Raw genomic sequence first — 15,589 nt, 5'->3', positions numbered from 1 at the left:
CCCTTCTTCTCCCCCTTGTTCCTCCGTCAAGTTCCTCCTAATCCTCCTATACGTGCAAACATAGGATATTTGTCCTTCTCTGCCTGACTTATTTCGCTCAGTATAACACCCTCAAGGTCCATCCATGTTGCTACACAAGGCCAGATTTTTATAAAATGTTTTTTAGGTTTATTTGTTTATTTTTTTTTAAGAGAGAGAGAGCACAAACAGGGGAGGGGCCGAGAGAGAGGGAAACAGAGAATCAAAGCGGGCTCCAGGCTCCAAGCTGTCAGCGTAGAGCTTGATGTGGGTGGGGCTCAAACCCACAAACCATAAGATCATGATCTAAACCAAAGTCAGATGTTTAACCGACTGAGCCACCCAGGCAACCCATTTTACTCACCATTTTTTGGGTTTTTTTATTTTTGTTTTTTTTACCTGATATCAACTCATCCCATTGTGAGGCTGGTATGAAGCGAGCCTGATCCTTCCACAGCTACAGACTAATGAATATTGATAAGCACTGTTGCCAGTGGGGTTCTCTCGAGTGTCGGGTGCTTTACATGAGCCACATGTCCCCACCACAGCTATGTGAACTGAGAGGGCGAGGCAGCCCCCACTTCACACTGAAGGAGCTAAGGGCCTGAGGGGCTAAGTAGCCCCCCAAAGATCCTGCAGCTGGTTAGTGGGAGAGCCAGGATTCAAACTCAGGTCAGCCTTCTGCAAAAGCCATCCTCTTCACAAGGGCAGGCTGCCTTTTAGCGACTCTTCTATTCCGACAGTAGCGGGAGATTGATACAAACCGTCTCATCTCTCCAAGAGATACTGGGCATCAGGATAGAGCTGCTACTCATTAAAATCAATCTTCCATAAACATTTTGTTTAGCACTTTAAATCCACCCGCTCCTTAAAATTCAGCTGCAGGATGGAATAGCTGACATTCTGTTCTCAGAGGGAATGACTCTTCTTTCCATCTTCTTTTTTTTCAAAATATGTTTCATCAGCACAGTGCTGGGTGCCGAGCTACCTCCTCTTCCCAACCACAGAAGGCTCGGGGAACCCAGTCCACGAATGCTGTCAGTGTGGAGGATGTAGAGAAAACAGGGTTTGATATACAGTGTTGTGGGGGACCTCAGATAGTCCTGAGAACCAGCTCTTGCCTGATCCAGTTTGGCCTCGGAATCCCCTCTCGCGGGGTCTGCAGGCTTTGAGGGTAGAAGGGAAGATGAGAGAGAGCCAGGTTTTGAGGGACCCCTTTGGAACAACATCAGGACTTCATCTGGCCATCGACGGCTGGCTCCCCACCTCTGAGATGTCCAGGACTCAGGCGGAGTGGAGAGGCGCTCGCTCATAAAGCAGGCAGCCTTCTGCCTCTTTCCTCCCACCATGTCAGTGAAATTGGATTCCTTCAGTGATGGTATTTGGGTCTCCCTCTGCTCTCTGATGGTCTTTCCAGCAGCTGTGCACTCTTGTCCCCCTCCTGCTTCCACACAGCTTTACCCAGGGGCTGCCCCTTCCTCCGTTTCTCTCTCTCTCTCAGATCGTCTTTCTCCAGGACCATCTCCCATGGTGGCATTGCTGGCCTCGCACGACCTGTGTGTGCTCGCCCCAAAACAAAATGGGCTTTGCCTACTCAACACTCAGTTTTATGACACACATCGATCAGCCTGACAGCCTGTTTTCACATGCACAACAGGAAGTCAGCAGTGAAAGAAACGAGAACTGCAGCCATGAGCAGTGACCGCAGCTCATGTCTGCAGCGCCGGGGCCTGCCCGTGTTCTCTTTCACCCTTCTTTCTCAGCTGGTGACCCCTGGGGCACACATTTTTTTTTTCTCTCTCTCTCTCTGTCTCTCTCCTGTGGAGGAAATGACTTTTATAAAGTGAGCAAACAGATCAATAAATCTTCTATTTTGTGCGGTGCTGAGGATGCTGTCACCGTGAAATAGTAAATCTACGCTGGGCTGAGGCAGTGCCGTGGCTGATTCCAGAGGGAAACGGGGTCTAGTTCTCAATGACCGGAAGGCCTCTTGAGAGAAGGAACAAAGTAAGAGGCCTTTTGAGGCCCTTTTCTCTTTCTCCTTCAAAAACTGGCCCTCCCTTTTCCCAAGCCAGGACAATTTCTTTTGTCCAACACATGGTTTTCATAAGACTAATTCAGCACATCAAGCTCGAGTGTGCCTGCCCCGTGCATGACTTCCATCCAAACTGCAGCGTATCACGGTCTCCATCTCTGTGACCCAAACATATTTAATGCTAAATCGATGTCATCAGAAGTCCTGAACTAATGAAACTGACTTCAGGCCCAAACTGTGGTAATGCCGAAGTCTAAACAGAATGGGGCAAGACAACCAATGCCTGGGCTCCGGAGGAATTCAGTTGGGCATTTTCAGAGAGTGGAGAACCTCCAACTCAAGAAGGAGTGACAAAGAACCTTTGTGTTTCTATTTTGGGGGAAACACAGAGAGGTTCTGCAAAATAATCCTTGAATAAAATCAGGGTTTCCAGAAATTCTGATGGCTCTAAGGATTTTCTTTCTCTTCATCCTCAGGTTGAGAAATAATCTGCTCACTTTCCCTGTCCTCAAGAAAGATGGCAAAACTGTGTTCTGAGGAGTGAGGTGTAAAGCCTGAGTTCCACCTGGAATATGCCTTTGTGTGTTTAATGGGGAGTTGCCAAGATGACCCCCCCAAAAGTCCGATGTTGTGGCCCTGTGTCAGAGCGTGGGGCCTCAGCATGATTGTGTTGTGACAAGTGTGACAAAGTGCCTTCCTGTCCTGAAAGGTTGATGTTTCCTTGGCCTGAGAGGGTTTCTGACCTTGTCCCAGAGGCTAGCGAGCACCATGTGTTCCCAGAGCTGCTTGGGTGAACCCAGGGCCTTTCCAGCCTACAAAGGACAAGATGGAGGCGACACCATCCTGGGACCCTCTACACCTGCTCAACGTGAAGTTCCTGTGTTCTCTCCCACAGCTCATTGTCTCACGGGGCAGTTGTGGGGAGGCGGCCAAGGATGTGGAGCATGACGCTTACAGACTCCAGCCTATTTTCGGAAGACAAGATAATATCACAGGGAATCCCTTCTTTTGAAAGCCCTGTTTTCTAACCGGTAATGATGGTTTGTTTTTTTTTTTAAACGAGAAGAGAGGTGTAATTTTATCTTCCTTTTTAATATACTCTTTTATGCAGGAAAACAAGCCAGTAGGCACCAGCATTCTGCAGCTTGTGGTGACAGACAGAGACTCCTTTCACAATGGGCCTCCCTTCTCCTTCTCTATTCTGTCGGGAAACGAAGAGGAGGAGTTCATGTTGGACCCACATGGGGTCCTGCGGTCAGCTGTGGTCTTCCGGCACACAGAGTCTCCGGAATATGTGCTGTGTGTCCAGGTATGGCCTCGTCCTCTGTCCCCATCAGGCCGGCTTTCCCTTGTGCCGGTTTCCGTGCCCGGTGGATGGTTTTTCTTTGTTGAGCAAGTCAACGTAATTCATTACCATGCAGGAATGTTCCCCTTTTAATCTCAAATTCAATTTCACACCAATAAAAGCGGCCTCTTTGTGTGAAATTGAACAGGAAGGAAGAGAAGCGTCATTGTTCAGAAGGGACATTCCCGTAGGGAGTACCAGGTGGATGGTCACTGGGCCTAAATCTGCATTCTCAAAATTCTTAGGGTTCTAATTCACCCACAAAGACAACTAATTGGTCAGGGCTTGCTGCTTTATGCTGAGTAGACGTTGCCACATTACTCCACTTGAGAAAGCTTCCAAACCTTGTCCAAATGTGATTGAGACATAGCATGGCCTCTGCTTTTGAAGAGACCTTTGCTTGGTAAGTTTTCCCGGTGAGGCAGGAGGGGACTGAGCGTTAGGATGGCAGTGGCCTCCCAACATTTCAGCTTCCTCAAAGTCAGTGGCCTGTGTAAAATGAAATGGGACAAAGGGACAAAAGTGGCAGAGATGGAGAGGGTGTGGATAAGAGCAGGAAATGAATTCCCAGGAATTAATTTTGCCAGTATCATGATTTGGGTCCCATCAGTAAACCAAGGGACTTTTTTAACTCACTGTTGCCACAGAGGGCAACCTAAAGTCATTATCCATGGTGGCAAAAATAACAATAATAATTCTTTATATGTGTATCACATTCCATTGTGTTCATTATTTCTCTTGATAAGTTCTGGCTTACACTGTTCCATGTAACCTTCCAAATTAATGACATTTGGCTCTGAGCATGTCAGTGAACGCTTTGGTTGCCACCCACTCCTCCAACAATATTGAGTAAGTAATTGTTCTAATGTTTATTTACTTAGTTTTGAGACAGACAGCATGAGCAAGGGAGGAGTAGAGAGAAAGAGGGTGAGAGAGAATCTCAAGCAGGCTCTGCACTGTCAGTGAAGAGCTGGACGTGGGGGGGCTCAAACTCACAAACCGTGATATCAGGACCTGAGACGAGGTCGGACACTTAATTGACTGGCCTCCTCTTAAATAACTTTATATCACAGTAGAGGTACCAAGAGCAAGGAGAGACTTTAGTGCCTTCTCACTGGAGCTGGTATAGATCTTTTACCCTCTCGGATTAGAGGGTAGAGAATAGATTTCACATCTCAGACCTTGGACACACCACAGAGTGTGTCTCCTCCTAATCCCTTATGTTAAACTACCACCAGTTCAGGAGTTTCTGCCTTCCTGAGGTCCCTGTATGCATCAGTTACATCTCCTTTGTCATTGCCCCACTTTATTCACTACCTCCCTGTTCTCTCGTTGTTGCAGGAGCCTCCTGGGTGACTCCTCTGGCTTCAGCCTCATTCTTTTATGATATATCCCTACACCCCTCCCAGAGTAACCATTCCTACTTTGATTATATCAGCCCCCCAAACCAGGGGTCAACCAACCACAGCCCCTAGACCACATCTTGCCCTTAGCCTGCTTTTATAAATAAAAGTGTATTGGAACATAGCCGCATCCATTCATTTACAAGAAGACATGGAGTCTGCAGTCTGAACTCCAGCCCATACTGGTTTTCCAGACAGACATGGTTTTCCGGTCCTGCTCAGTCCATAGGTCCACTAATCTATCACCTTCCACCCAGAGGCTCCATGCCTTTCTGTTTCCTCTCTGCTCTCTGATATTTGAGTGGGCAACCTCTGGCCTACGAAGTCCACACTCACCCCTGTCCTTTGAGGCCCTCCGCAGTCTGACTTCAAGTTCAACCTCATTTGCTAACTTCTCTTTTCTACATGACTTTTCCATTTCAGCATCTCTGGTTCATATAGTTGATCACAGGAAGAATGCAGTGATTTTAATAATAAAAATAACAGTCACAGTAACCCTGAGGTACTAAGTACTTCCATGGGTCAGGCCTGTGCTAACCACTTTGCAATCACTATCTTTTAATCCTCACCATAGGGGATTAAAGTGAAGTAGGTACTATCATTATAGTCATATTAAAGGTACAGAAATTTAAGATCAGAAATGTTAAGTAACTTCCTCAAGGCCAGACACATAGCGAGTGGCTGAGTCAAGATTCAAACTCAGGTCCATGTGATGCCCAAGTCCCTTTACACTGCCTTCCACATAGGAGGACCTATCTCCAAGGGCTACCACATCCCTCCATCCTCAGATGCCTTCCCTGGGGACCCAGTACACAGGGATCTGCCCATCTCTGAAGCTCTACAGCACTGTCTACACCCATGCTGTGCATGGAAGGTGTTCAGGAATGATCTGCTGACAAGGTGCTCCTTCTGTCAATTCTTATCAGAGGAGGAAGGCAAAGCCTTTCCAGGCTACCTATTTTTCCCTTCTGTGTTCCATTTTTTATTCTGTACCTTAATTTGTGTAATTCATACCTCATGTTATTTCTTCAATATACAGAAAGATGTTCTCTGGCCCAATCCAAAGGAAAAAATTGCAAAGATTGCTCCTTCAAGTATGAACACAACTTTATGTATGAGGTCCCCCTGTGGCTTCTGTTCAAAATGAAAACAAGGCCAGTGTGTTGTGGGCATGTTGGAATCTCACAGCATCCTCCATTCTCCTTCCCTGTTCACCCCCAACGGCTCTACTGTGTGGACATATTTTATCGTCCGTAACAGTGTGCATGTAAGGACCAAAGGTGATAAATCACTCCTCTTACTGCAATGCACGCCTTCAGCATTTTGCAGAACAGTAACAGGGGATGGAGGAAGAAGCAAACACGGGTAAAGGAATAAACGTCTTCTCTCCGGGTTTTGTTGTTTTTAAAATTGTTACAATTTGTCTTAGTTCCCTGCCTTTCTCCCTCTTGGTTGTTTTAGGCAAAAGACTCAGGCAAACCCCAGCAAGTTTCTCACTCCTACATCCGCGTTCGGGTCATCGAGGAAAGTATTCACAAGCCCACGGCCATCCCCCTGGAGATTTTCATTGTCACCATGGAAGACGATTTTCCTGGTGGAGTCATTGGGAAGATCCATGCCACAGATCAAGACATGTACGATGTGCTCACGTTTGCCCTGAAATCGGAGCAGAAAAGCCTGTTCAAAGTGAACAGCCATGACGGGAAGATCATCGCGCTGGGAGGCCTGGACAGTGGCAAGTACGTCCTGAACGTGTCAGTGAGCGACGGCCGCTTCCAGGTGCCCATCGATGTGGTCGTGCACGTGGAGCAGCTGGTGCACGAGATGCTGCAGAACACCGTCACCATCCGCTTCGAGAACGTGTCCCCCGAGGACTTCGTGGGGCTGCACATGCATGGTTTCCGGCGCACCCTGCGGAACGCGGTCCTCACCCAGAAGCAGGACAGCCTGCGCATCATCAGCATCCAGCCCGTGGCGGGGACCAACCAGCTGGACATGCTGTTTGCAGTGGAAATGCACAGCAGTGAGTTCTACAAGCCAGCCTACCTGATCCAGAAGCTGTCCAACGCCAGGAGACATCTAGAGAACGTCATGCGCATCTCGGCCATCCTGGAGAAGAACTGCTCGGGGCTGGACTGCCAGGAGCAGCACTGTGAGCAAGGCTTGTCCCTGGACTCGCATGCCCTCATGACCTACAGCACGGCTCGCATCAGCTTTGTGTGCCCGCGTTTCTACAGGAACGTGCGCTGCACCTGCAATGGTGAGTGGGGCTTAGAGTCCCCTGCACCTCCCATGATCGGAATAGTCTGGGCGGCCATTCCTGGTAAGCACGCAGTGGTTCGTGCACTCGTTCAACGCAGTATTTCCTGACCACCGACCATGCGCCAGGTCACCGCAAAGGATGCTGCGGCTGGGGGTAAATGGGCCGAGCTCCACCCCTACTTCTGCGGAGCCGCTCAGGCGAGCAGGCCAGCAGGAGCCCCATGTGTAGCCTGTTGTTAGGGGAAGTACAAAATCCCGCTGGAGGACCCATCCAGAGAAAAGGATTCCTGGAGGGCTGGGATAAAGGAGAAGTAGGAATCAGACAGGTGGAAACAGGGAGGGGAGGAAGAACATTCCAGACCCGGGTGCAGCTGGTAGGAAGAAGGTTCAGGGCAAGAGAGAAGCCCCCAGCAGGGGAGTGGGAGAGATGTTGTGTCGCTGGAGGGCAGGGCATGATGGCAAATGAGACCTGTGAGCAGGCTCAGGGTTCACGCATGGGCCATTAGCCAGGATGAACACTGTAGGAATTGTCCCAAGGCAGGAGGAGCCGTGGGCCGAGGTGAAGAAGTGACACGCCCTTCACAAAGAGCATGCCATCTGCAGAGGGGAACGGATTAGCTGGGCCAGCCCCGCAGCAGGGCAGCCAGTTAGGAAGCTGCTGCTGAGGGTGCAGGCAATTAGATCTGCTTCTGTGAGAAGCGGGCCCCACGTATAGGAGCACAGCCAACGGATGGATTCAGCCATCAGAGCAGCAGAGATGGAATGGCTCAAGTTTGCTTTGTGACTAGAGTCCCTGAACCTTGACCTTTCCTGGTCAGAGGCCATAGCTGCACAGAGTCACATGCCCATGGCGGTCAGTGAGAAGGATTGCTCTCTGCCTCTTTTCCTCTTGACATGTGGAGACATAAATTCACTGCCCTTTCCTACGAATATTACACCCTGAGTTTTTCTAGCTAGCGTGAACTCGGCCCAAAGGGACAGTGGCCAGAAGAGAGGCCATTTGTAAAACCTCTCTTTAGGTAACTGGCGACAGGTAGGGCCCTTGGCCTTTTCTCTTAGAGAAAGTTCATGGTTGCAGCTTGAAAAATAAGCTCATCAGAGGAGGGCTCCGGAGATCACAGCTCCCCCCAAGGGCCATTTTGACAGCCTCCAAGCAGCCCAGAAAGTGCCAGCCCCTCACTAGGTGGTACCAGTGAATTCTGCCTGTGTTTTCATCAGGTAGATGCAGGGATGTCTGACCTGTTGCGTATGTAAATTAGCTCCGAAGTAACTCAAAGCGTGCGTGCTAGATGCAGTGTATTCCTGGCAGATGCCACCAACATGTAGGATTTATGAATGCCAGCTGCCCGGGCTTTACCTAAATTTCCTTTGTAGGCGAACTGATTTATGCACCAAAGCTCTGCTATGGCCTTCATGCAGTGATTCACAGCAGGGCTCAAAAGAGGTTCGCTACAGGACAGGGCAGACCCTGCAGGAGAAACTAAACCAGCTAATTAATCCTTGTGCTCAGAGAACTCATTTCAGTTAGCAAAAATCTGTGGCGGCAGCAGGGTGCTAGGCACCGAAGATTCAAGGTGGAGGGGCGCCTGGGTGGCTTAGTCAGTTAAGCGTCCAACTCCGGCTCAGGTCACGACCTCACAGCCTGTGAGTTTGAGCCCCGCGTCAGGCTCTGTGCAGACAGATCAGAGCCTAGAGCCTGCTTTAGATTGTGTGTGTGTGTGTGTGTGCCTCTCTCTGCCCCTCCCCTGTTCGTGTTCTCTCTCTCTTTCTTAAAAATAAATAAACATTAAAGAAAAGTTATAGCTATGAAGATCCAAAGTGGAAAAGACTCAGTCCCTGCCGTTAGGAGCTGACTACTATAAGGTCACAAGGTCAGCTTGCAAGGACGTATTTGCAATAATAGTGTCATTATAATAAATGCTACGAAGTAGAAAGGACAAAATCCCTGCTACGGCCAGAGAGAAGCTTTCTGTGGACATTTCTGTACCACACAATGTATGTCCTAGGTCTTGAGGGATGAGTAGGAGTTCACCAAGAGAAGGCAGAGGAGGGCAAATGTGGCAGAATTTCTTGAAAGAAGGAATTTAGAGGGATGATTTTTGTTGGGGAGAGGGAGGTTTTTCATGAGACAATAGTGTTTTAAATGCAGTAGGTTTCAAGGTAGTGTCCTTGCCCAGGATTCCTACTATTCTCTGGTCCCCACAAACCTTTCCACTCCCAGTAAAGCAAGAGGGCCAAAAGGCTTTGTGATTCAACCCCCAGGCATCCCAGGAAGAGGCCATCTTCGTTTGAAAAGTGAGCATTTCCGGGACCCCTCGGTGTCTTAGTCGGTTGAGCATCCGACTTCGGCTCAGGTCATGATTTTGCAGTTCTTGAGTTCAAGCCCCACCTTGAGCTCCCTGCTGTCAGGGCTGAGCCTGCTTGGGATCCTCTGTATCCCTCTCTCTCTGCCCCTCCCCCACTTGCACTCTCAAAAATAAACAAAAAACATTAAAGACAAAAAGTGAGCATTTCCTCTGAGAGGACCGTACATAGTTTCAGGTTCACCTCAGAGCCTCTTACCTTCAAGTCACTCTTGTAATTAAGCTATAAAATAAAACACTGGATTTTAGTAGTAAAAAGACTTCTAAAGGTCATCTGGTCCAGTCCTATCTTCAGTCTTCAGCATGTGATGTACAATAATCTCCATTTGATAAATGCAGTAGCTCTGTGCCTTGCCCAGGGCTGTACAGCTGGTGAGAGTGGGGTCCCGATACAATAAAGGCCCTCCTTGGACCCCGATTTTATTATCTACATCTTAAGAATAGGAACTCTTCCATTTCTTATGTGAATCATTGCCCCAGAGCTATGTGCTCTATAAGAACACTCAAATAACCCCATTTTCCCCAGCAGACTGATCACCAGCCTCACGGCGCCATTACAGGACATCGCAGGGTCTCTCAGACACCAGCATGCATGGGGCTTACCAGAAATGCCTGTTGCTGAGCCCCACACTCAAATGTAACAGGAGGTTTCAGAGGGAGCCTGGGAGTCTGTATAGCCTGGGTGATTCTAATGCTGGTGGTCAGGAAAGCAACCTTGGAGAGACTTCACACCAAGATAAAAGAGGAAAAATTTCCTGTAGGTTCAAGGGGCAAGCTCTTAGTTAGAAATAGAAATAGCTCTGACTTCTTCTAAAGTGTCCTCTAATGAAAATGCAGTGAGAAACTGTTAAGGAAAGCATTAGACATTTGAGGCATTTTCTCATTTATTGAATGGAGAGGTAATTGAATTCAATAAATGCCCCCCTTAAAACACACACACACACACACACACACACACACACACACAGGCATGCCCAACTAGTATTGACTGTTCATCAGCTTACTCTGGAAGCTTGGCAGATACAATAAATGGACTTTTCCACCCCTTGGTGGAATAATTATGATGATAAATAGAGGTGGCTGCCTAATCTGGACTGTGTAGCAGTATTTATACAGATCTGGCCTCAATATGCTCCTTCCAACTTCCAACTCATCCTTCTCTCATGCATCTTCTTTTGGGTCCAATTAACAAAATTAGTATCTTGAACCAAACTGCTGGGTTGCTTTGACAAAATGAAAGAAGACTTGAGGTTTGATGCCAGATAGGCTCATTAGATCCCAGCTACCGCCAAGCATCACATTTGAACAGGACTTCAAGAGATAGGAAGTCCTGATGTCCTGACACGGCTCCTGGTAAACTTCACAAGTTTCATGAACATTAGCACTTCAGTTCAGATGAACAGGGAATGGATGGATGCCCTTGAGCCTCTAGAAGAAAAGCAAGTGGGCAGAGCCTCAGGGACAGTCCACAGGGCTGTGCTGGCTGTCCATTTCTTAAAAATTGCATTGACTTTTCAAAAGTCTGATAGTAAGATCAATCAAAAAGGAGACACTTGGCCAGGAAGTGGACTCCCTAGGAGACCAGCAGAGTTTAAGAGCAGGGTGTTGATGGGAGAGACAGCCAGAGCTCCAGGTAAAGTGAAGGGAGCATCAGCAATGGGTGAAACATGGGGCCAGCTATGCAGAGTGTGCCCAACAGCAGGCCTGTCCTTCAGCCATGGGCTATGGCGCTGTTGCAAGAGTTTGATCGGCAAGGTGAGAGTGACACCAAAGCACATCATTGACGGTGATGCCTGCTGGGCTAGACCTGAAAGGATGCCTCAGATCAGGTTGGTATTGGGTAGAGAGTGCTCCAGGCCAAGGAGCAGGAAAGCTGAGGCATGGAGGTGAGAACGTGCACAACTGAAGACAGAGGCAGGCATAACAACTAACATTTAGTGAGCTGTGACCCATTACTATGCTGTTTTTCAAACTTACATAATTGCAGCTAGCCCTTATAATAACCTTCAAGGAAGGGTATTATTAACTCTCCTCAACAGTTAAGGAAACTGGGGCACCTGGGTGGCTCAGTTGGTTGAGCGTCCGACTTCTTCGGCTCAAGTCATGATCTCAAGGTCTGTGAGTTCGAGCCCCACCTAGGGCTCCCTGCTGTCATTGCAGAGCCCACTTAGGACCCTCTGTCCCCTCTCTCTCTGATCCTCCTCCACTTGCACTCTCTCTCTCCAAAAATAAGTAAACATGAAAAAAAGAAAAAGAAAAGTGTCTTGTTAAAAAAAAAAAAAGTTAAGGAAACTAAACCTTGGGAAGATCAGTTGACCTGCTAAAGTCGCAGAGCCAAGTAAATGGCCACGCCAGGACTCATACCTGACAACCTCACGTACCTACTACTTCTCCACACTTTTGAAGGGACCTGAAAGTTCCCAAATCACCCTCCCACACATGACAGACATCCTGTTAACTGTATTCCTGGCACAGTAATTTAGCCAACCTCACAACCTCACAAGATGGACCTGAGACAGTCTCCTCCCTCCCAGTGCACCCAAATCTGCCTCCTGGTAATGTCCCCCAGCTCCATCCATGAGAGCCACACAGAACCTGGCCTGTCTGCCGCCTCCTATACAAGCTACCCTCCAGATATTAAAGGACAGTTCTTATGACCCTGAATCCTCTTCTCCTAGATGAACTGCTGAAGTTCCTTTTGTCACTGGCTGCAAACAAATAGAAGCTATAGACAGTTGTAGGGGTGTAGTTAGGGCCCAGAGGAGGGAGTCGTCAGTCCTATGGTGTTGTCCGGGAAAGGTACTGGAAGCAGAGAAGCTTGTCCTGTGGAGTCTTTGCCAGGCAAGCGACACTGTGTAAGCAGAGAGAGCAGTGGAGAGAGAGAAGGGCCCAGAGATTTGGGGCACCAGCTCCCTTTCATTTGCTCCTTCATTCACAGTACAGTAGATACTTTGCCAGGCCCTGGGCAGGCACCAGAGGTCTAGTGGTAACTGAGGCTGGCATGGTTCCTGCCGCCATGGAGCACAGACCAGCAGCGTGCATGGGACAGACCAGGAGCTCAGCTGGACAGGGTGGCGAGGAGTCAGGACAGTCCTGGGGAGGAATACCAGGCGACAGCTCAAGGAGCCTGCGGTAGGCAGTCACAGTGATGCGCTTCTAATAAGCACAGTAAAATAAAATGACAGAGGCTTCTATGATGTGGTAAGACGCTTAAAACTTAGCCTTGATGAGTTGGGTTTTTTTTTTAATGTTTTATTTATTTTTGAGAGAGAGAGAGAGACAGTGTGAGCAGGGGAGGGTCAGAAAGAGAGGCAGACACAGAATCTGAAGCAGGCTCCAGGATCTGAGATAGAGAGCCTGAGGCGGGGCTTGAACCCATGAACCATGAGATCATGACCTGAGCCGAAGTCGGATGCTTAACCAACTGAGCCACCCAGGCGCCCCAGGCTTGACAAGTTTTTAAAAGGCAGAGAAAAAGTCTGAGATTTGGGTTTACATTCGGGCTGGAGTTTGTGAAGGCTCATTCTCAGAATAGAAAGCCAATAATTCCCATCCCAGTGGTTTCAAAGAACTTTCAGTGTAGCCTCTGAATCTTAACCGGGTTCCCCTTGCAAATGGGGAAGTTTCCATTTTTCATTCATAACAGCTGTGTCTCTGCAGAGCCCTCATCTCCAGGGCCTGCCAGTTCCAAAATGCCAAGGGAGGTTTAGCGGTGTCGTCCCTGGTGGTGACACCAGCTTCTCAGCGTGTGGACATTCTCTTCTATATTCCACCTACGCACGAGTGCCCCAGAGAGGATGTCGTGACCGAAACTGTGCTCAGCCTTCAGCGAAATCATCCAGAAAATATGGCTGAGCCAAGCAAACGTCATTCCAGATGATTCTGTGCTTGTGGGAGAACCACAAGAGACCACTTTGCAACCAAGAGACCTCTGGAGAAGGTGTTTTAAAACTTCATGGGAGCCAGGAATTAAGGGGGAAGCTTACTGACTTATGTGCCATTTGCCAAGACATGGCAGCCTGGAAAAGTGTGTGATTCAGGGCGTAGGATATTTACCATTAGTTACTGGACAGTATCATGAGGCAGAGACGTAAATCAAAAGGTTGAATCTGTTCAAAGCGATGGTGATAGTAATCACAGCTAGACACTGATGTATTAGCTAAAGGCAGAGACTTAACCCAGGGAGTTGTGGGAATACTCGGGGGACAAGGAGAGAAGAGCCATCAATATGGGAGTGAGACCCTCCTAAAACCTCAAGGGGATCACCACTCTCCTCTCTCAGGTCTCAAAGCTCTAAAGCTTCTGCTCAAGTGAATTGTATGTTGTCAGCTCTGTAGAAAGTGACCTAAATTTCCACCTGAGCAAGACTTAAGAACATGGAAATCTTCTTTCAGAGAACAGTCACATTGTGTGCACATTTCTCCTGCTGGAAAGGCTGTGTAGAAAAAACACATCTGCCCAAGATAAGGTGGCCAGGGACCTGACCCCACAGTGGCCTGGGACACTGATTAATAAAAAGCTCCAGGACTTATCTTATACCCGCCCCCCCCATGTATACAGGGTTTCATATCATGTGTCAATTTACAAATCATGAACTTGACCCAAAAAAGACAGCATGAAAAAGATTACACTTGAGTTCAGGTTTCTGGCACATGGCTGAGTCAAAACAAGTGTCTCCAGTCTTGAGAGCTTATAGTAATTTGTTTTTACTGTAAGTTTTTCCCTTTACAAATTGCTTTCACAGGGACGCTTGGGTGACTCAGACAGTTGAGTATCTGACTCTTGATTTCGGCTCAGGTCGTGATCTCATGGTTCATGAGTTCGAGTCCCATGTTGGGCTCTGAGCTGGCAATGCAGAGCCTGCTTAGGATTCTCTCTCTTACTCTCTCTCTACCCCTCCCCCCACACACACTCTCTTTCTCTCTAAATAAATAAACATTTTTAAAAACCTGCTTTCACATACATTAGCCCCTTTGATTCTCACAATTCTTTGAACAATTATTATCCTCATTTTTCAGAAAAGGAAATCGAGACTCAGAGAAGACAAGTGACCTGTTCAGAGCCACACAGTAAATAAGTGGAAGGACTGGTCACAGCCAAAATCCATGTCTGCTGCCTGTCGGTGCAGACCCTTTCCTGGGGTGCTACGCTGGCGTCTTGAGGGGCCCTAGGAATGAAGAACAGAGCTTTCTCTGCCTGCTTTGTGTTCTCAGAGTTGCTAAAAACATCTGGCCCTTCTGTCCTGCCCTGACACACAACAAATAGCATCAGTTGGTTTGATAAACTGGACCCTTCTCCCTTTGTGCCAACTCTGGCGCCAAACTGATGGATGCCTGGAAATGCGGAAGATGTAGGGCTAGAGCTCCCAAACCCCAAGCTGTCACTGATCACAGGGCGAGTTAATTAAACCTGGATTATTTAATGATAGTTAATAAGATAAACTTCCTCCCAGAGGCTAACGGGAGCTGACACTGTGGTCTCCTAACTGTTACTATGATGAGGCACTATCTGCCACCAGAGCGGGGGTCTAGTACATGTATATACTTCCATGCAAGCGGGGTGATAGAAACATATTTCTAAAAACAGATTAACCCCTCAGCATCCGCTTAAAGCATACAGGATTTTACGTCACTAGAGAATTTAGGGCTTTGTCAGGAAAGAGGGTTATTATCCCCAGAAAATGTCCCCAGGTCCCAAACATCTGGGTATACCTGAGGTCAAGGGACACACATTGTTCAGAGTTAGCATACGAAGGTCAAGAGCCTCTGACAACATGTATGTCAGAAGGGACCTAATTTCTTCTCCTCATTGATAGACATACAGTTATTGTACATGGAGAATATTTACTTTGGGGAAACCTGTTTCTCGTAGCTAGAAGCCTATCTGTATTTGGAACAGACTGCGTTTTGCACACATGCTCACATCTGTCCCCAGCTAAGGAGTACCTTACATTTACACTGACCTCCAGACTCGAATCTGCCTTCCTGCTCTCTGGAGCGACGGGCGAGCAGACCTGCCCTGAGCAGAGTGAACTGACAGCAGCAGCTGGAGCCTGCATGTTTATGGCTGCTGGGACTTGGCGGGGGAGGTCCCCAAGGGTTTTTAATGCATCAAGAGACAGATCTCTTGCCAAGAACTGTCCCTTTTGCCTTGAAAAGCCTAT

The 15,589-nt window shown here is 48.1% G+C and overlaps 1 protein-coding gene across 3 annotated transcripts in view; it reads left to right on the top strand.

Annotated features, from left to right (window-relative positions):
• FAT3 (FAT atypical cadherin 3) overlaps positions 1-15,589 on the top strand; it is a 520,003-nt gene that overhangs the window by 465,079 nt on the left and 39,335 nt on the right. For all 3 annotated transcript variants that reach the window (XM_077780625.1, XM_077780624.1, XM_077780623.1), the window contains 2 exons: positions 3,165-3,362; positions 6,263-7,061. In XM_077780625.1, the coding sequence (XP_077636751.1) occupies positions 3,165-3,362; positions 6,263-7,061 (997 nt within the window). The remainder of the gene's footprint in view (positions 1-3,164; positions 3,363-6,262; positions 7,062-15,589) is intronic.

Source organism: Crocuta crocuta, unplaced genomic scaffold, assembly GCF_008692635.1.
Source record: "Crocuta crocuta isolate KB4526 unplaced genomic scaffold, BGI_CrCroc_1.0 scaffold78, whole genome shotgun sequence".
In the NCBI taxonomy this organism is placed as follows: Eukaryota; Metazoa; Chordata; class Mammalia; order Carnivora; family Hyaenidae; genus Crocuta; species Crocuta crocuta.
Note: the sequence above shows the minus strand (reverse complement) of the source record. Positions and strands in the feature narration are given on the sequence as shown.